Raw genomic sequence first — 20,898 nt, forward strand, 5'->3', positions numbered from 1 at the left:
CCCTGTTTTAGACCTGTGTTTATGTTAAATGGATTTGACAAACCATTTTCGCATTTATAATGGTGTTTCTATAACTTACCAGAATTTATTAGTCTAACACTAATGATTGTACTATCTAGGACGTCCCAAGTCCCAGTTTTGTTTGAAGGGACACTGCTGTAGGCTTTCTTCAGATCGACAAATAAATTTAAAAGCTTAGGTAGATAACAGTAGCTCTGATAGTTGTTAAAGTGTTTAAAATTTATAATATTTTTAATAAGTAGAGTTAAAACTTTGTCTAGTAGAGTTAAATTTTTGTTAAAAATCATTGTCTAAAATTGTCCACCACTCAATTTGATCAAAATGGCGTTTTTGTTTGTCTTTCCTTTTTAACTGAATTATTTCATGTACATTTACTGAGTTAATATAGCAATATGTACTTCTTTCTAGGTATACCAAAAAACCTCAATCAAACCTTGGATATCCGAACACAATGTCAACTTCCGAAGTTCTCGAGAACGTCATATTGGACAATATTCTTGAAATAGAATATAGAATATTTGGGGGAGTTTTGGGTACTTTACAAGTTAAAAATAGGGAACAATGGCGAAAAAGTCTATCTCTTAAATTGTATGATGAACTAGAGACAAAAATAAAGGCATATGTTAAAAGAAGATCGGATAGAAACTCGGAGAGACCTGAAACACCAGAAATTAAGGCACCTTTAAGAAAATACCACGATCCTGGAACACACGTGGGCACAGGTCTGGATGTTGAAATGAACGGAGAAAGCGATAGTATCCCATGTAGTACTGAACACGTAACAAGATATATAAAAAAATCTGTAAAAGCTTTAGCTATAGCCCTAGCGCAGGTTGCTCGGGGGATCGATCCTAAATATTTAAAAAAACCTTTAGGTAAGACAGCAAAAAAATTTATTAGCCCAGTAAATGACCGTTTTGGAGTGTAATTTTCGGGGTCAACTCCGAATTGCATGAAATTTTGGATTTAGGTTCTACTTACCCTCCACTTCAAAGTTAAATTTGTGCCGTTGGTTGCTTTACCTGGGGGGGTGAGAGTCACCCCTTCTCGGGGTGTGAAAAAACGGGCGTTTAAAATAAGTCCGGAAATGGACAAATTGACTAATAATTCTAAGCAACTTTCGTTCTATAGAATTTTTATTTAAGTCAATACTTACCGAGTCATTTGCGATTGAAAATGTTTATTTATCGACAAAAAAACATGTTTTCGGGGAGTTTTTCGCAAATAACTTAAAAAGTAAATATTTTATCGAAAAAAATACCCTTAGCAAAAATGTATCGTATAAAAAAACGAAAAATGGTGAATTAACGAAGTCCATAAATCCAGTAAAAGCAAAGTTGTAAAAGTTACAACGAGTTATGCCCAAAATAAAGTTGGTCCCTTTTTTTGGCAAAAGAATCGTGAAAATCTCGCCCTATTTAGTACCCTCAATAAAATTAATCGTTACCGCTTTACCATTTACTTTATAATGTATGTGTAATTTTTATACGATCTGTAAGTTTGACACTTTCTAAGTGCTTATTTTGAAAAAATTTAATTGTATAGTAAAAATAATATTTTCTAAAAATTTTTGGAAAATGCCTTTTTTTCAAAATAACTTAAAGAAATTAGTGTTACGAAAAATCTCAAAGAGTAAAAATGTAAGTTTTGTACGTATAAATAAGCTTGTTTCATTTTGTTTTTCTTTAAGACAATAATTGCTTAAGATATGGCTGTTCAAAGTTTCCATACACTCGTGATCAGTGACTCGTTCAAGCCCTTTCAAAAATAAGCACTTTAAACCGGCGAAACTTACAGATCATATAAAAAATACATAAGAAACTGTTTGTAAAGCGGTAACGATTAATTTCATTTATGGTCCTAAAATAGGGAGAGATTTTCACGATTTTTTTACCAAAAAAATGGGGCCAACTTTATTTTGAGCGTAACTCGCTTAGTTTTAATCATAGAAACTTTTGTAGGAAATAAAAATAAAGCTTTAAAAAAAGTTTTAATGAGTTTTTCCCAAAAAAGTGCTTTATTTTTGGTTATTTCACGTTGAAATATTCGATTTGGAATTTGACGAATAGAAACATATTTTTCATGAGCTACAACTTTGCTTTTGCTGGGTTTATACACTTCACGAATACACAACTTTTTTTGTTTTTTTGTGTGGTACATATTTGTTAAGAATTTTTTTTTGATAAAATACTTAGTTTTTGAGTTATTTGCGAAAAACCGTTTGAAAACGGGGTTTTTTTGTCGAAAAATAAACATTTTCAATCGCAAATAACTCGAAAAGTATTGACTTACTTAAAAACTCTATACAAGGAAAGTTACTTAGAATTAGTCAATTTATCCATTTCAGGACTTATTTTAAACGCGCGTTCTTTAACCCCCGAGAAAGGACGACTGCCACCCGTAAAAGCAACCAACGGCACAAGTTCAACTTTGAAGTGGAATGTCAGTAGAACTTGAATCCAAATTTTCATGCAATTCAGAGTTGACTCGAACCTGAAAATTACACGGTATTGTCGTATTTCCCGTTCATTTACTGGGCTATATCCGTTAAGTGAATGTTTTCATTTTGTTCCTCCCAACTTCCTTCATGAGATTTGCCAGTCATATTTGCTTATTACTTTTAGGAAGTGCAGGCGCCGGTAAAAATGACAAATTATGTGACAGATTAGACAATTGGGAGCAATCTCTTTTGGCTTCAACTAGTTACAGTCAAGTATGTTTACACTATGCTACCTTAGATTCATGTATAATGTGGTCCAGATCCGCTTTAAAAGCTAGATGTAGGATATGTAGACGGCCAACAGATTCTGAAAATATGTTATTGTGCGACAATTGTAATTTAGGACATCACTTATACTGTCTGAAACCAAAATTAACCGTAAGTAGCTTTTATTCATTTAAATGTTCGTTTGTGTAATAGTTTGTGATGTTTTCTGATTATTTGAAAATTATCGCCATTTTTTACGCACATCACAAAAATTCCAAAAGTATTGTTTATTTTATCAGAAAGCCTTTATATATAGGGTGAGGCAGATAACTGGCCTATTAGAAATATCTCGAGAACTAAAGGCAACAGAATCATGAAAATTGGAATAAAGGGGTTTTGAGGGATGATCTATTAAATGAAAATATTTTCATCTCTTTGCAACTTCCGGTTATACCGGAAGTTGCTTATAACTTCGTTTTTTAAATGGGAGACCCTATATATTTTTACATTTTTGGATTCTCTTCGATGTCTTCTTTCTTAAAATATAAGGTTTTGTAATATTATACAGGGTATTTTAAAAGATAATTACGTTTTTTTATTAATTTCGTAGCAACATTCACACCCTGTAGAATTGTAGTAGTTTGACATCTAAAACTCTACTTACGTTTAAATGATTTTTAATATACTCTACTATTGTTAAGAATCATTAGTATAGCTAAATTTTTAATTTTAGTATACAGGGTTGGTCGAAACTCGGAATGAGTATTTTCTGAGTTTTCTTAAATGGAACACCCTGTATTTTTGTATTGTAGTGAAATGATATTTTATAGTACTTTTTTATTTCTTAAGCATTCACTATACCTAACTGCTTTAATTTGTGAGTTATTGGTGATTCAAGCTAAACATTAATTGCAACAAAAAATACGTAGAATTTTATTAGGTTGGCCGTGAAAATACTCAATCCCAAATAATTTTTCAGAAATAAATACATATTAATCCAGACTGGTCCTTAAAATTACCAATAATCGTTTAGCTATCGAAATACCTACTTAGTTAAGATTGTTGGTGCGATTAACAATTAAGCACAAATTAAAGCAGTTAGGTATAGGGAATGCTTAAGAAATAAAAAAGTACCATAAAATATCATTTCATTACAATACTGAAATACAGGGTGTTCCATTTAAGAAAACTCAGAAAATACTCATTCCGAGTTTCGACCAACCCTGTATACTAAAATTAAAAATTTAGCTATACTAATAATTCTTAACAATAGTACAGTATATTAAAAATCATTTGAACGTAAGTAGAGTTTTAGATGTCAAACTACTACAATTTTACAGGGTGTTAATTTTGCTACGAAATTAATAAAAAAACGTAATTATCTTTTAAAATACCCTGTATAATATTACAAAACTTCATATTTTAAGAAAGAAGACATTAAGCAGAATCCAAAAATGTAAAAATATACAGGGTGTCCCATTTAAAAAAACGAAGTTATAAGCAACTTCCGGTATAACCGGAAGTTGCAAAGAGATGAAAATATTTTCATTTAATAGATCATCCTTCAAAACCCCTTTATTCCAATTTTCATGATTCTGTTGCCTTTAGTTCTCGAGATATTTCTAATAGGCCCTTTATTTGCCTCATCCTGTATACTCAGTGACATTAGAAGTGCTAGACCCAAAAGGAATAATTTCTTGAACATAATTTTTTGGTAACAGATTGACTATATTTAAAGCATATTATGATAACAATATCAATGTTTTATCTTTTATACTTGTAAAAATAATAGTAGGGGAGCGAAGTATGCTAAATGTGCAGTCACTCGAGCGCTTTAGGGACCTATTGGGTTGTGAAGAGTAGGTCCTAAAACCAAAAAAAGTTAAGTAAAGTTTTCCATGTTAGTGGAGACTTTCCATTTCTAATGTAATTTTACATTTCTAACAATCGTTTTTTCCGATTATAGCGCCATCTATCCATGATTTGAAAAAATGTTTCGAATAAAAGTTGCTTACTTTTACGTAAAGAATCCAAATCTGGAATAAAAATTTGGGGCTCATATTTAAGATTTTAAAGTAACCCCCACCCCACCTCCGTGGGGAGTCGTGTTTGGTACCATTCGATAGATTTTTCAAAAATATTAATTAAATGGATTTTGCAGTTTTTCGATCTAATGTTTATTTTGCGAAATATCGGGGGATTTGTATTTAAAATATTAAATTTACCCACCACCCCTCTCTGTGGGAAGTCGTGTTGGTTATCATTCGATAGATTTTTAAAAAAATACTGAGCACATATTTTTTAGTTTTTCGATTTGTCATTCATTTCGCGAAATATTCGCATTCTTCTTGTGAAACTTTGGGACTCAACCATTTCCTTCTGCCCGGCTCAAATCGTCAGATTTTTGAAATATACACTCTTTTGCATGTACTTAACTTACCTTATCTTAATCTGACAATTTCGAGTTTTTTTTAGGATAGATTTTTTTTCCGGGCCCCCCTTAACGAACTCCCCTGTGTTAAGAGCTAATATATGGTAGAGGTACACCTGGTTCCAAAAAAAACTGATACGACTCTTGACGCGTATTTTGTAGAAAATTGAGCAGTGTATTTTGAAGGATAAATACTTAATATTTACATACTGTCAATGTCACTGCCAAATCTTAAAATTTGTCAGATAGCTTATTATGTTCCACGGTTATTAGACTTTATTATTAATCTTTATTATTAATATTTTCTCCGCAACTGAGGATATCTTATCAACTGTATTGTTTTTAAACAATAGATGATAAAATAAAAATATTGACAGTTCAAAAATGTGAACATTATTGCATTGTGTGTGGCCTAAGTTTGGGCTGAAAACTAAAATGTATTACATTTTTACAACATTTTGGAATATGTTTAATTACGTAGACCAATTTTAACAGTTGTTTTCAATACAGATTTGAATCATCTACAAATAGTTTCTAATGTCTTTTGATGTCAAATAATTAGGGAAGCTGGAATTCAACAGTTTAGAATTTTACATTGAGTTAATGCAAAATTGTGACGCATGTCAAAATTCTCAATGTATTTTAATTGTATTCATTTTTTTTTCGAATCCTGAGAAAGCTAATAAATATTTTTGAAAAATTTAAACTCAGAATGAAAGACTACATTATTACCGAGGGCTGAAAGTCCCTGAAAACTTCTATAATATTTATTTTAATAAGTTACAGGGCTGAAAATAAAAAAAAGTGTGATATTTAATTTCAAATATTTCATTCAATAGAAACTGCTTGTTTATTCTAAGGGGCTTTTCGCCCTCGGTAATAATGTAATCTTTCATCCTGCGTTTAAATTTTTCTAAAACACTTATTAGTTTTTTCATGAATCAGTTGTTTGTTGTTTGTTTATTTTATTATTTGTCTGTCATAATAAATATAATGTCAGATCAATCAAATACACTGCTCAATATGATGAAATCTTACCAAGAGTCGTATCAGTTTTTTTAGGAACCGGCTGTACATCTGCAGGGTACCAGGTTTTTCCCCATATGATAATCTGACGCGCTCGGGTAACTGCAGAAATCCCTGCTTGGCCTCCCCTACCATAAAGTTTTATTTTTAAAGTTTTTTGCGAAGAGACCTATTTAGGAAGACTGGCTGGTACAGAAATTTTCAGTTATTATTCCTTAGTCTAATTATACTCAATCTAAGATAATGCCTCAAAATCGAAGACACCAAAAATCCACGATGTTTTGACATGGATAAAATTGTCATTTAATTCAAAGAGTACCCAGTTTTAAATACATTCTTGGTTGCCATTACTGAACAACTAGATCTAGACAAAGAAATAAAACGTAGAATGGAGATAGTCCACAACATTTTTAAAAATGAGGTCGTTCTTTTGTAATGTTGTTCTGAAGCTATTTTCTTGTGACATTTTTGCAATTAACTAGTTTTGATGGGAAAAAAGCCACAATTTTACTAAAAAATGATTTTATTTCGTTTTTTAACGTTTCGACGCCCAAATCGGATGTCGTCAAAATACAAAAAATTTTAATGAATTAAACAAAAATGTTGTTGCTTAGTAAAAAAATGCTTCTAATAATTTATTTAATCTGACTCATTTATATCGGCAATTCAGACATATATTATACATTTTAAAGTAGAAGATTTTAAAATGATATTGCCAATATTTATGAGTTGCGTTCCTGGGACGACTTTACTGAAAGATAGTTTATTCGATTACATGTAATATGTACACGTTTGGCGAACTCATAGAAAGAAGTTAACCATATTGACAGATGATTACTTACAAATTTTATTGACGTATTTTAATTAAATAAATACCAAACCAAAAATACAATGTAATATCAAAATAGCTCTTAAAAGAACTAAATTTATTCAAGTAAATACGACTGATTATTAAAATTTATAAACTCTACCGATCCTAACCCAGTTTCACTGTCAAAATGACAGAAATCGAATCTGTCAGATTATAGTTGACCAGCATATCAGATTACTTGAATAGTAGTTTATACAATCATTATCTCTACTCATGTTGAATGTTTTTCTAAGCATGACATTAGAAGTACAGAAATAGTCAAATGTGAGTTTAAATTTTCTACTAAATTAATATAACTACGTTGAACCATTGTATCGCCGTCTCACTCTATCAATTATAAATATGTAACTGCGTATGTCTTGGATAACGTTTTTGCTTTGTAGACAACACTACTTAATAATCTATCTCTCTCGTTTGTTATTTATAGAAAAAGGCAGCAAATCAAAAATATGTGCTTGCTATGATCGTTCATGGGTATTCTTTCATTTTTCCGACTGTATATACCCTCACCAGCACAATTAACCGCTCACCTTGAAAATGGGTAATTTTTGATGTCTCGAATTTCTTAAACCTGTTGTACGATTTAAGTGATTTTTTAATATATTATAACCTTATTTTTTAACAATATCGCTGTAATAATATTGTTGCTAAACAGGTAAATTTTCATTGTATACCTGGTGTACCAATCAAACCGTGTTCTTTTCTCAAAGTTCGCATCACCCTGTGAAAAATTCTAGTAGCATTTATAAAATACTGAAATTAATACCAAACTATAGCCTCATGTTTTCTCAGCATCCTGTTTTTTTTTTATTCATTTGCTAATGTTGGACCATAAAAAAGTTAGGTACTTTAACAACTAGCCATGTTTTTCATGAATACAGATACTTACAAACTGCCGATTTATTTATTGCTTTAAAACCAGTTGAGATAAGCAAATGAAATTTGGTGGGTTTTAAGGCGTAGTTATTGGCACATTTTTTGACATACAATTAAGAATTTAATATTCACCATTGGCGCACATAAGGGCAATATGACCCTTGAAACCTATTCTAATTTAAATCGCAGATCCATTTTGGATTTTATACTATGTTAATTTTTTTGTTTCTCTGGCCGCCGCGCCATCGGGATTTGATTCATCTACTATTCATCTATGTTTCATATTTTTAGAGTATACCAAAAGGTGATTGGTTCTGTGATGGATGTAAAAAGGAGAAAGAACAGGAAACAAAACTTTTAAATCCCGATCCCGTGCCTTGGAAAAAGCGTAGAATATTTAAAGATGAGAATATGGAGGAGGAGGAAGATGAAGAATCAGAAGATGAAGAAAGTGACGAAGAAGACAAATCATCAAGTGAAGAAGAATGCAATGGGTAAGTGTTATACAGATTATAGATTATACCATAAATAGTCTAGTCTGACTATGATTCTGTTGTAAGCGATATTGTTATACTAGGTATATACCCGTATATGTTATAACTTATAACACCTATATAATTTTTTTTTCAGATTCGCTAAATTCGAACTTTGTAAAACTTGTGGCTCCGGAGGAGAATTGATCTCGTGCGAAAAATGTTCTAGTACTTTCCATATAGAATGCTGTGAACCTCCTCTAAGAAGGCCTCCTAGAGGTTTGTGGACTTGCCACCTTTGTAAAGGTAGTGATAATGTCAGCAAATCTTCAAGGGAAAGAAGTAATTCAGGTATGAAATACATATTTTTTTAAAAATCGCTATAAAAAAATAAAGTGATTGCACAACTACACACATCAAAAATGTCTACCATTATTATTCCACTTTTTTCAATAAAAAATTAAACGCTCTGTTGTTAATTTGGGGGGGTATGGTTTAAAATATTTAATTTTTTTATTATTTCAAATAAAAGTGCATACTTTCAAGAATACTCTCTGAAAATTTCAAAATAATCGGAGTAAAATTACCAGAGATACAGCGTGTTGAATATCCCTACCTTCGACTCGCTTTGCCGCAACTTCGCGCCAGCACGCTTGAGCGTAGTGAGAAACGTTAAACAACTGTTCGCCTTCTCTTTTGTAGATTACTCCTCGATTCAAAAAACATATTTCAATGTGCATCACTTTACGATTTGGCAGACAAATAAGAAGATGAAGATGCAGTTGTCAAAACTGTATATGCATTTTTCTCAAAACTGCTTTTTCAAATGCGGTGGACATTGTAACTGAAAAACTACTCGGCCGATCTACCTGATATTTTGCACATATTTTCTTGAGACATTTCATGAGGTAACAACGTCGAGATATTTTTCCTTTTTTGCTTATTTTTTGTTCGACAATAATAAATCTGTTGATTTTCACAAAAATTTTACCAAAAATTTCATTTTTTTGATTTCTGAGTGATGCCAAAAATCATTAAAAATAAAAAACTCGACGTTGTGACCTCGTGAAACTCATAAGCTAATTAAATCTTTTTGAATTTTTTATTTCGTATAATCTAGTGACGAGTTCCCATGTCCACCGCAAAATCCATTTTTTTGTGAGCCTACTTTTCAATAGTTTGGATTGAATTTTTTTCTAGATATTCTTTGAATTGTACTTAATATGCTTATTTAATTTAAAAATAAAATAATTGTACCATAGCTTCGAAAAAAAATCACAAAAATGTGCTTGATATGTTGATTTCAAACCATACCCCCCTTTATATGTATATTTATGTATAATTCGATTTGAAAACTTGTTCTCTACAAATCAAGGTAAGCCGTGAAAATTAATCTGTTAATTGCACTGTTTCATCAATCAAAAGCGACAGCGCATCAAAATCTTCTCTGATTAATTGCTTTAAATTGTAAAGAAAAGTACTTCACATTTTGAAGATGGATTCGCTGAAGGGATCTCGCTAAAATGGTTTCTGTGTTTGGAAATGAAGCATCACACCAGTCAACTATTTCCCGCTGGTATTGTGAATTTTCAACCTCAGCAACAAATTCAGGCCAGGTCCACCCAAAACAGCAGTCCCAGCAAAACACCATCAACCAGTCACTTGAAAACCAGCAGTACTGCACAGCAGCCTTTATAAACATCAGTCAGGCTTTTGACAAAGTCTGGCATCCAGGCTTGTTATGCAAAATAAAAAGAATTCTCCCAGCAAGTTACTACAACCTACTGAAAGCCTACCTACACGAACGGCAGTTTAAAGTAAAAGTTAAAAGAAGTATCTGAACACAAGCCTATTCACTCTGGCGTACCACAAGGGAGCATACTAGGGCCATTATTGTACTCTATACATATGACTTCATACAAATGATAAAACAACCATCGGGACATTCGCAGACGACACTGCTATCTTTGCCAAGCATGACGATCCTATTACAGCAACACAAAATCTCCAAGATCATCTAAACTCACTTGAAATATGGCTAAACAAGTGGAAGTTTAAGGTAAACGAAACAAAATCATCCCATATAACATTCACTCTCCGGACTGGAACCTGCCCACCGGTAACTATCAATCAAATAAAAATACCACAAAGTAATCAAGTCAAATATCTAGAGCTACACTGTGACAGTAAACTCAACTGGAAACACCATATAACAAAGGAAAGAATGCAACTTGACCTTAAAACCAAAGACCTTTACTGGCTCAACGGAAGAAAATCCCACCTTTCAATAGAAAACAAATTGCTAATATATTGTGACTAATTACCGACCGTAAATAACAGGTTCCGTCTCGATAGCGCGTCACGTAAGCATACATTTGGAAGGATGACTCATCAGACGAGCGAGGAAAAGATTTCTCGAGAAAGATCGCCCACGCATTACTAAAGTTGGGCGGTTGCGTTTTCCTGGAACGTTCGAGAACATGGCTTGTATTTTTGTATTCAATATAAATAAGGATGGAATTTTGAGGAGTAGTTAGTCTGTAAAAATAAATTCGTCTGTACTGTTATATAAATAAAAATCGTTTATAAATACGAACCGCTTGTTTCTTTGTAATTATAAGTTATTACAGTAAATAATCGCTACAATATAAAGCAGTGATAAAGCCAATCTGGACTTATGGCATTAAACAGTGGGGTTGTGCTAGCAAATCCCGTACCGTGATTATTCAGAGAGCACAATCCAAGATACTTCAAGCAATAGTTAATGCACCATGGTACGTATCAAACCAAACTCTACACACTGATCTAAAAATTCCATATGTAAACGAAGTCATTCGAGAAAACAACAGAAAACACCACAACAAACTAGAAGATCATCCTAATCCATTACTTCATTCACTACTGCAACCTGTCCACAATAGAAATATTTTTATTAGGTTGAAAAACTTAGTCTTTTATTTAGCAGATGCCGCTACGCACCTACTACCTACACGTCAGTTGCAATGGGGGACTAATATGTCGAAAAATTTGTACCAGGATTAGAGAAAGCCGCCTATGCATTCTCTGAAGAGCCTCTAACAAGAGGTGAAATCGTCAATAAGGGTGCTGGCTGCACTCTCTGATCTAAGTAAAAATTAAGACGGTTTTGGCTTCGCATTGCAACTGAATAAAAATGGTATACATTTTTATTTTTTATTTTTATCTTAGTATTACTCCTATAGAGTAACCAGGTCCATTTTCCGTTGGAACTTTACCAAGCTGCAGACGGGGGTTGTGAAAATATTTTATTTTACAAATATTTTTATTAGGTTGAAAAACCCTCGTATCGATGTTTTTTTTCTTTTACTGTGAACTGATTATGATTTACTTTCAAGAGTACTTTGATCCATTAAGAGGATCGGTACGTGTTTTCGGCTGCAATGCTATTCAAATGGGGATTCATTTTTTTCGAATCCTGAGAAAACTAATAAATATTTTTAAAAAATTTAAACGCAGAATAAACGATTACGTTATTAGCGAGGGCCGAAAGTCCCTGAGAACTTCTATAATGTTTATTTTAATAAGTTACAGGGGTGAAAAACTAAGAGAAAATGTAGTGTGATTTTTAATTTCAGATGTCTCATTCGAAAGAAACTTCTTATATATTCTAAGGGACTTTCGGCCTTCGATAATAATTTAGTCTTTCATTTTGTGTTTAAATTTTTTAAAAATATTTATTAGTTTTTTCAGGATTCGAGAAAAATGGACACCATGTCCGTGGAAATCGAACATTCGGTATCTTTGTCATACAAGGCACTAATTCGAATATAATGTTATGACAAGACTTAAGACAGTGACAAGTAGAGATGTGTCCGACCCGCTATTTTGATATAGCAGTTCATTCTGCTACTGCTTTTTAACGCTTTTACGATGATAATAAAATCAATCAAAGAGTTGTTTATTAAATAGTATTGATAGTGTATTTGATAAAAAATTGATTTAAGGCGTACAATTAATAAAAAGTTATTTATTGTTTATATATTATTTAGGGAAAATCCAAGTATTTTAAGTCATTAAAGTTCAAATAAAAGTATTATTTTATAAGAGTTTGTTCCGATAACCGTAAATAGGTACGAGTTTAGCTATAAAGTAAAGTGCCCATGGTGGCATAAAATGTAGTAAATGCTAATGCTTTAAGTACGTACTACATTTTTGAAGATTTCACTACACTTAAAAAGCATTTGCTTTTCTCCGTAATATTTGCTACTATTTACCAGCCTACATAGAAGAATGTACTACGCTTTTGAAGTATGTGCTTGTTTAGTAGTATTTTGCTTCAGTTTAAGTGAAGTTGGTGGGTGGACGTCTTCGGCGTAGGTATTTTTTGTTACAATATGGCAGCATTTATGAATGTGTGTCATAGGAAAATTTACAAACTAAGAAGAAGATTCTTAATTTTTGGGGTCATTCTTTTATCAAATAAAATTTAATAATTGTGAAGAAGATTAACAAATAACAATTGTTCATTTTTATCCTCGCGTAACTATTTTTGTCGCTTCGGATCTGAGTTTCTCTTTACTCATGTATGTTCTTTTCATGAGCATTTTTCAGTACGTCACAAATGATAGAAAAAAAGGTAAGTCCGTGATAATGTACATTTTAGTGACATGACATTTTAGTTAAATCTTACAGTTGTCACATTTTATTTGCAATTTGGCATAAAAACAAATCAATTTTGTTTATTGCATTTATAAAATGGTATTTTCTTTGATTTGTATAGTCCTATAAATTGTTCAGATTAAATTCGTAGATATATTATATAATTCGCAAATTATTTTATTTTCGATTATGGCGCCATCTATTGACAACTAGAATAAATGTTATAAATGTCATCGACGAAATGTAATCACCGACGGGCGTTTTTTCTGTCACTTTTTACTGTTACCCCCTCCGTGGCTCACTGGTAAGAGCGCCTGCCTTTGGATCGAAAAAATCAGAGAGGTTGTGGGTTCGAATCTCACCAGGGTCAGAAATTTTTCATTTATTATAAATTAATAAATGAATATAGTTTCTGTCCTTGTGGGATCGGTACTCACCGGAGGGACCGCAGACGTTCGGATACAATTAGCTTCTCTTTGCAAAGACAATGACGTCGACTTTGCAAAGTAACAAGACACTTACTCAACACACACACTACACATGACACTAGGTACCTAACTGTTCAAAATTACCGTACCTACCATGCCAATGGCCATTAGTTGTCGAGGCATTAGCTAAATAAAAAAAAAATCAAATGTGTTTCTTGCATTTATAAAATGGTATTTTCTTTGATTTGTATAGTCTTATAAATTATACAGATTATGTTTGTAATATTATTATCTAATTAAAAAAAATTATTTTTTATTATGGCGCCATCTATCGACAACTAGAATAACTAGAATAAATGTTATAAATGTCACCGACGAAATGTAATCACCGACGTGCGTTTTTTTCTGTCACATACAATTTAATGCTTTAGAAAGAAATCGAAAAACTGTGACGCACTGAAAGATGATCATGAGAAAAAGAATACTACATTTATACAATGCAGTTCTTCACATGTTCAAACCTTATCTAAGTTTTCCATGGTAACAGGACATTATTAAAATAACTTTACAAATTTTTTTCTTTTTCGACTATTTGTATAGTATATAAATAATGGTAACTACTGAATACATAATTAGTGAAAAAATTATCTCCTATCATTTATACAAGTAAAGGTTATCCAAGAACATTCAAGAACTAAACGAAACCGAAATAGCCATCTCTACCTTTCTAATGACAATGTCACTGTCAACCTAATGTTTACATCTGCAGTTTCCATACCAGTGAGAATTTTACTACACGTAATTTGCCGTGTAAAGACAGAAAAAGTAGGGATAGCCGTAAAATATTTACGAATTATGTACCCATAGCCTTAACGAATTATTTTTTTTTTTAGAATCAAGTGATGAAATTAGTTTGTCCACTAGAAAAAATCGAAAGGAAGATACACGGGACGATCTTCCTTTGCATAACGTGGCGTTACAAGAACTGTTGGTAGAAGTAATAAAACATGCAGATGCTTGGGCTTTTCTAAGGCCAGTACAAAAGACAGAGGTAACGTAATTTTATAATAGTATATTATGCAACGAGCATTTAATGACGGTTATTATGATGCGAGTTTCGTATAGAATATGAGCTTCATAATGATAATTAAATGCAAGTTGTATACACGATTCTTTCTATGATCATTCACAACAAAAAATGTATTCAATTTTATTAATTTTGTAACGCAAAGTAAGTAGTTATATTATGGTTGGATTAATTATTTTGTCGATACATTTATATTTTCAATATTACAAATTATTAAAATGAATTTAAGGATAATTTGTTAATACCCCTATCGTCTTCAGACATTATCTTAAAAAGGCTTAATTTTTAAATTAGTCAGTTTGTTTACATATTGAGAACTGTCAAAGCGTTTGGGTTTGACTTGACACTGTGTCACCTTCATCGCGAATGGCATCTCGCGGTTCTATTGGTTAGAAATCTGTTTCATCTGTAATGAAAATCTGTATCATAATATCTACCTTTATCATGAAACTGCCTTTAAAAACTACCCCTCATACAGTTATTAAAAAAATGGCTGAGATTATGAAATCATTTTATTTTCGATCTTAGACAGAAAAAATATATATTTAAATATAAAAAACCTGATTCATACAAGTTTTTAGTTTGATTCAACCCCTAAAAACTACCCCTTATAAAAATTTGGGAAAAAATCTTTTTGAAAGCTTGAAGTAATGGAATTCGTTAAGAAAATGAAAATTAATTGTTGCTTATTATATAATGATAAATGTATTTAAAAAATTTGTATCCCATATACGTTTGAGGGAAATTAAAGTTTTTAAACTTCAAATTTTGATGATAATGAAAAATATTTATTTTAAAACATTAAATTAAGTATGAAAATAGTATGATTTTAAAGTATATATCAATAATTTAACTTCAACTTCCAATTTCGTCTATTTCTTCTGCATCATCTTCCTTTTCATCTTGGTCGACAGGAGGACAATTTTGGCAGCTATCACCAGAGCAAGAACCGCAAGATTGATTGCAATATAATCCAAGTGTGCGACACCCACAAGTTGAGCCGCATCCTTTTTTGCAATTGCAAAATATCATTTTAAGTATGTAGTTCTTCTGGTGTAGGAATATCCGTCATTTTGTTTGGTACCAAGGTGCCATTCACTTTTGTCCATCCTCGATCGGCAAAATTGAGAGTTTTGTTGCCCGATATGTAAATACAAAGCAGACACTGCATGTATAAAATAATAAATACTCCAAAAACAGCCAAATTTAGACGCTCCGTAATTTTAAAACATCTCTAGAAAAATGTTTTGTAGAGAATTTCATAAGCTATAAGATCATGAGAGCTGCAATCTTTCTAGACCCTCTTGTTCAGAAAATTTTAATGTTAAAGGGCTAAAAAGACGCTCCCTTTGCATTGAAATCAATACTTTAAACGCTTATAACTCGCTTAATTTATAAGGTACGTAGATTATATATATATATATATATATATATATATATATATATATATATATATATATATATATATATATATATATATATATCCTACTATCTTCCTAGCGTCCATACATTGCCCGATAACTATCCACTCGGCGTCCGTGGAAATCGAGCGTCCGTATACGGACGCCGAGATGAAACCTTAATAAAAATTTGTCATTGGTCAGTTTTCTTAGAATACTTCTTCTTCTTTTTGATGCCGTTGACTAATCATACGAGTGCACAAGTTCTCTTCATGTACAGAAGAACTTAGATTACTATAATCATTCATTAAGCGAAATTATTTCGGACGCTTAAAAGATAGTTAAGTAAATTTTTCGTATACTGTAGCGTATAAAGTAGTGTTAACTGTTTATCACCAGAGGCGCTCTTTTCAATATACGTATACTTTTAGGTATACTGCATTTTATGTTTACGATTTCTCAGCGTCCATTAAATAAACTCAAGTTTTGATCTTGCCACTTCTGAGCGTCGTAGACTTGGCAACCGTGGCCAACGTAGTATTTAGGAGGAGTTCACTGCGAAAGGAGGACTAAGGCCCGTAATTCTTTAAAAATTTACTGCCGACATTGAACAAACTTTTTGCACTGGTTAAAATATGGTTTTCATCCAATTTTGAAAAAATGTGAAAATGTTGAATTATCCACGTCCGTCTGTCGGTAAACACAACTCCTCCTTTATTATACCAGTTAGAATGACAAATGCGGCGTCGAATAAAAGCTAATAACCCAAGAATTGTACCTATTAATGGTGAGGAATTTGACCTAGAACTTTCGGTTTTAGAAATACAACCGGAAGTACTGTTTTCAACTCACCGGAATAGTACAAGCGATATATTATTCGACGCGCCTTAGCAAGAGGAAAACAAATATATTCATCCGGTTTCATGACTGTCTGTGCGTCTGTCCGTCCGTCCGCAAATATATCTTCTCCGTTATTAATACGGATGGAATGACAAATGAGGTGTCGAATGAAAGCTTATAACCCAAGGATGGTATCAAAGATGAAAAATTTGAACTCGGATTTCCGGTTTTAAATTTGCGACCGGAAGTACCGTTTTAAAGTCACTGAAATAGTATAAGCGATATATTATTCGACGCGCCTTAGCAAGACGAGAACAAATATATATATCCGGTTTCATGACTGTATGTCCGTCTATCCGTTCGTCCCCGAATATAACTCCTCCATTATTAATACAGATAGAATGACAAAAGAGGCGTCGAATGAAAGTTTATAACCCAAGGATAGTACTAAAGATAAGAAACTTTACGTCGGACTTTCGGATTTAGTGTTGGAATCAGAAGTTACTGTTTTAAAGTCACCGAAACGGTATACGAGATATATTATTCAACGTGCCTTAGCAAGATGAAAACAAATGTATACTTTTGGTTTTTATATCATTTCCGGTTAAAAAGTTCTAACCGGAAGTGCCATATTATAGTCGCAGAAATAGTATATCTGACATAGAAGCGTATTGAAAAGTCACGCTTGATTTTTTAGTTCCGGTTTTGAAGTAATTTCCGTTTAATCTTGTGCTTACATTCAACCGCTGACGTCTTCCGAACGCACCCAATGATAGAGAAGATGAGGATGATGTTAATATGGAGTGAGTAAATTATATGATAACGTGAAAATCGGCGGACACAAAGTGCCAAATCCGAAAAGTGTGTAAGTAATAGTCAGACAAAAAGTGAAAATTAGGTAATAGTGCGCAAAATTGCAACTATTTGTTGTATACTAATATACAGGGTGAGTCATCAGTCACCACTAACGGGACGGAAGATTACAGCGAAAGGGTAAAAGGTTCGAAAAAATTTTAAATATAGCTTGTAAGTTAATAAAATCTAAAGTAAAATGTAACGTACAGTATATAAACGAATGGACACTAAATAGAAAAAAATAATGGAATAGCCACATAAGAAGAATGGAGGAGTCACGTGTGCTCAAAATAGTAAGAGATAAATCACCAATCGGTAGAAGAAGTATCGGCCAACCTTGCAAAAGATGGAGTGACAACCTTCCATAGAAGTATCAATCCGCCAATGAACAAGCCGGATTGCTTATAAAGAGGATAAGGAAGAAGAATAAGAATAAAAAATATAACTTCGATACGTCGCAATTTATTGAGACATCCTGTAATAAGCTGCAATTTATTGGGACATCCTGTATATTTCAAAATAATTTTATAATGTAGGTTTTATCAAGTTACAGACTAATAATTTAAAAATTTTTACTCTCGCTGTAATCTTCCGTCCCGTTAGTGGTGACTCACCCTGTACTTATACAAGGAAAAATTTTTATGGAAGTAATTATTGTTGTTATTATTTACATCAAAATAAAATTAAAGCTGCACTTGTTTTTTATCGTTTAGTTACATCTTATCTAAAGCATTAATAAACATGTAATGCAACAATTAGTAAAACTATTTTTATCAGATCTACATTATTTATACCATACCTATAATTTCTGTCTATTAAAGAAACAAGTATTTATATTCCATACTTCTGTATTGTATTGTATAAATAAATATAACTGAAGTTAATATTTGTACAAAGCTAAAAAATGTCGAATGTGTCACATTCCTTAGTTTGTGTTGTAAAATTTATACAATTATTCAATTATGTAAACTGTCCAAAATACTAAACTGCTGAGAAGACAAAACGCACGTGTTTAAACTCTTGTGCGGATCTTGTTTCAGTATTGCTTCCAAGAAATTCTTGTGGGATAATTTATTATTTCATTTTTAACAGATTTTTATTATTTGATTAAACAGGGTGTTTGGTAAAGAATGGGCCATAGCTTAATCTCAGGCTCCTGAGGTTAAAATAGGCCGATTTAAGCTAACTTACCTTAGTACAAAAGTTTATAATAACCGAGATACAGGGTGTCAAAATTAAACTTTTTTTTTTATTTATTATTGAATATTTCCTGACAGGTATGAGATAACAACATGAAATTTGGTATGTGGGAGTTTTTTGGGTCGATAAAACTAAATTCCGTACCAAAAATTATGTATTTTCTAGAGGGCGCCACATACGCCTTTCAGCACTCACTTCTTACGTTCAATTTGTTTTATCCCTCACTCTGTATAATTTTGACATTAAAATTTTTATTCTCCTATTAGTTTTACTTAAAAAAGGTATACTTCTTTCATCTCCATAAACTCGACCGTTTTCGAGATAAACGCATTTTAAATCTGCGATACACCATCATTTTTAGCATAATATCATTGTAGTTACACCCGAAAAATAACTTAAAACCATAAAATTATCCAAAAATGTATCGCAAATTTCTTCAAATGGAATTTGCGATGCAATGACATAAATTTAAGAACTAGCACAATTATTATGGTTTTAAGTTATTTTTCGGGTGGAACTACAATGATATTATGCTAAAAATGATTGTGTATCGCAGATTTAAAATGCGTTTATCTCGAAAACGGTGGAGTTTAGGGAGATGAAAGAAGTATACCTTTTTGAAGTACAACTAATAGGAGAATAAAAATTAAAAATGTCAAAATTATACAGAGTGAGTGATAAAAAAAATTGAACGTAATAAATGAGTGCCGAAAGGCGTATGTGGCGCCCTCTGGGCAATACAGTAGAACCTCGGTTAACCGATTTCCGGTTAATCGAGACTCCGGGTTAACCGAGGCCATCCTAATATGAATTTTATAAATTTTAATGAATTTTATAAATTATAAAAATGATAATTGATTCACATGTAGTGTATTTGAGACTCAACTGTTTTAAGGTTAGGTATGTATTATTAAATGAGTTTTATAACAAAACAATGTGTGTTTGTCCCATATTTTATTTTAACCTAACAATCGTCTTTATATTGTACTATATTTAGGTTACGTTCCGTGTTATCCGAGTTTTGCCGTATCCTAGGTACTCTCGGTCCCAATTACCTCGGTTAATCGAGGTTCTACTGTACATAATTTTTGGTAGGGAATTTAGTTTTCTCGACCCAAAAAACCCCCATATACCAAATTTCATGTTGTTATCTCATACCTGTCAGGAAATATTCAATAATAAATAAAAAAAAGTTTAACTCTGACACCCTGTACCTCGGTTATTATAAACTTTGTACTAAGGTAAGTTAGCTTAAATGGGCCTATTTTAACCTCAGGTAGGTACCTGAGGTATCGACAAGACTACCATTCATAAGGGTAGTTACCGATTACCGGATGACATATATATCAAACAACCAAAATATCAAAACTTCTCCTTTTAATGGAACAAGGTGGGGCTGCACAATTTAAAGGAAAGTCCTTAAACGATATAGATGTTGATCTTGAAGAAAATCTGTTAACTACTGATGATAATATTCCAATTACAGAGGCAACTGATTTAATTCCAGAGGTACATATTTGTGAAAATAAAGCTTCTGGCATTAATTCTAGTGTAGCTTTGTCAGGAGCAAGTAACTCCAGCAAAGAACAAAACAAAAAGGAAAAAAGGTCGTTGGTGCCCTGGAAAGAGGCACAAAAAACAGTTGTCATCAAATATTTTTGAGACCATATGAAAAATAAAAAGCCTCCTAAAAAAAGTGAATGTGAAATTTTAAAAGAAAAGTATTCAAAGTTATTGATCAACAAGGATTGGCTCAAAATTAAGGTATTTATTTATTCAAAACGAGTACATGAAGAAAAAGTAAATTTAACGATTTTTTTTATTTAAGAAAAATAAATTTAATGATTTTTTCATTTCAAAATTATGTAATTTTCAATTAATAAACCTTTTTGTTTTATTTTAATAAATTTTTTTATTAACTCGAACTGTCTAATTCTTTTGGTATGTCGTTAGACGTGCCCAATCCTTTAGAATACACTAATAAAACTCATTACCGATGGTTGTATCATACGGAAAACCAGATCACACTGTATCATTGTTGTGAA

General features: G+C 32.0%; 2 protein-coding genes across 2 annotated transcripts in view; both read left to right on the forward strand.

Moving 5' to 3' along the window:
* Positions 1-20,898, forward strand: part of LOC126889995 (uncharacterized) — a 241,029-nt gene that overhangs the window by 91,577 nt on the left and 128,554 nt on the right. The window lies entirely within an intron of this gene.
* LOC126889994 (bromodomain adjacent to zinc finger domain protein 1A) overlaps positions 1-20,898 on the forward strand; it is a 118,946-nt gene that overhangs the window by 70,198 nt on the left and 27,850 nt on the right. The window contains exons 9-13 of the mRNA XM_050658795.1: positions 430-896; positions 2,646-2,899; positions 8,224-8,426; positions 8,563-8,756; positions 14,365-14,522. Coding sequence (XP_050514752.1) covers positions 430-896; positions 2,646-2,899; positions 8,224-8,426; positions 8,563-8,756; positions 14,365-14,522 — 1,276 coding nt within the window. The remainder of the gene's footprint in view (positions 1-429; positions 897-2,645; positions 2,900-8,223; positions 8,427-8,562; positions 8,757-14,364; positions 14,523-20,898) is intronic.

The sequence above is a fragment of the Diabrotica virgifera genome, chromosome 8, assembly GCF_917563875.1.
Source record: "Diabrotica virgifera virgifera chromosome 8, PGI_DIABVI_V3a".
In the NCBI taxonomy this organism is placed as follows: Eukaryota; Metazoa; Arthropoda; class Insecta; order Coleoptera; family Chrysomelidae; genus Diabrotica; species Diabrotica virgifera.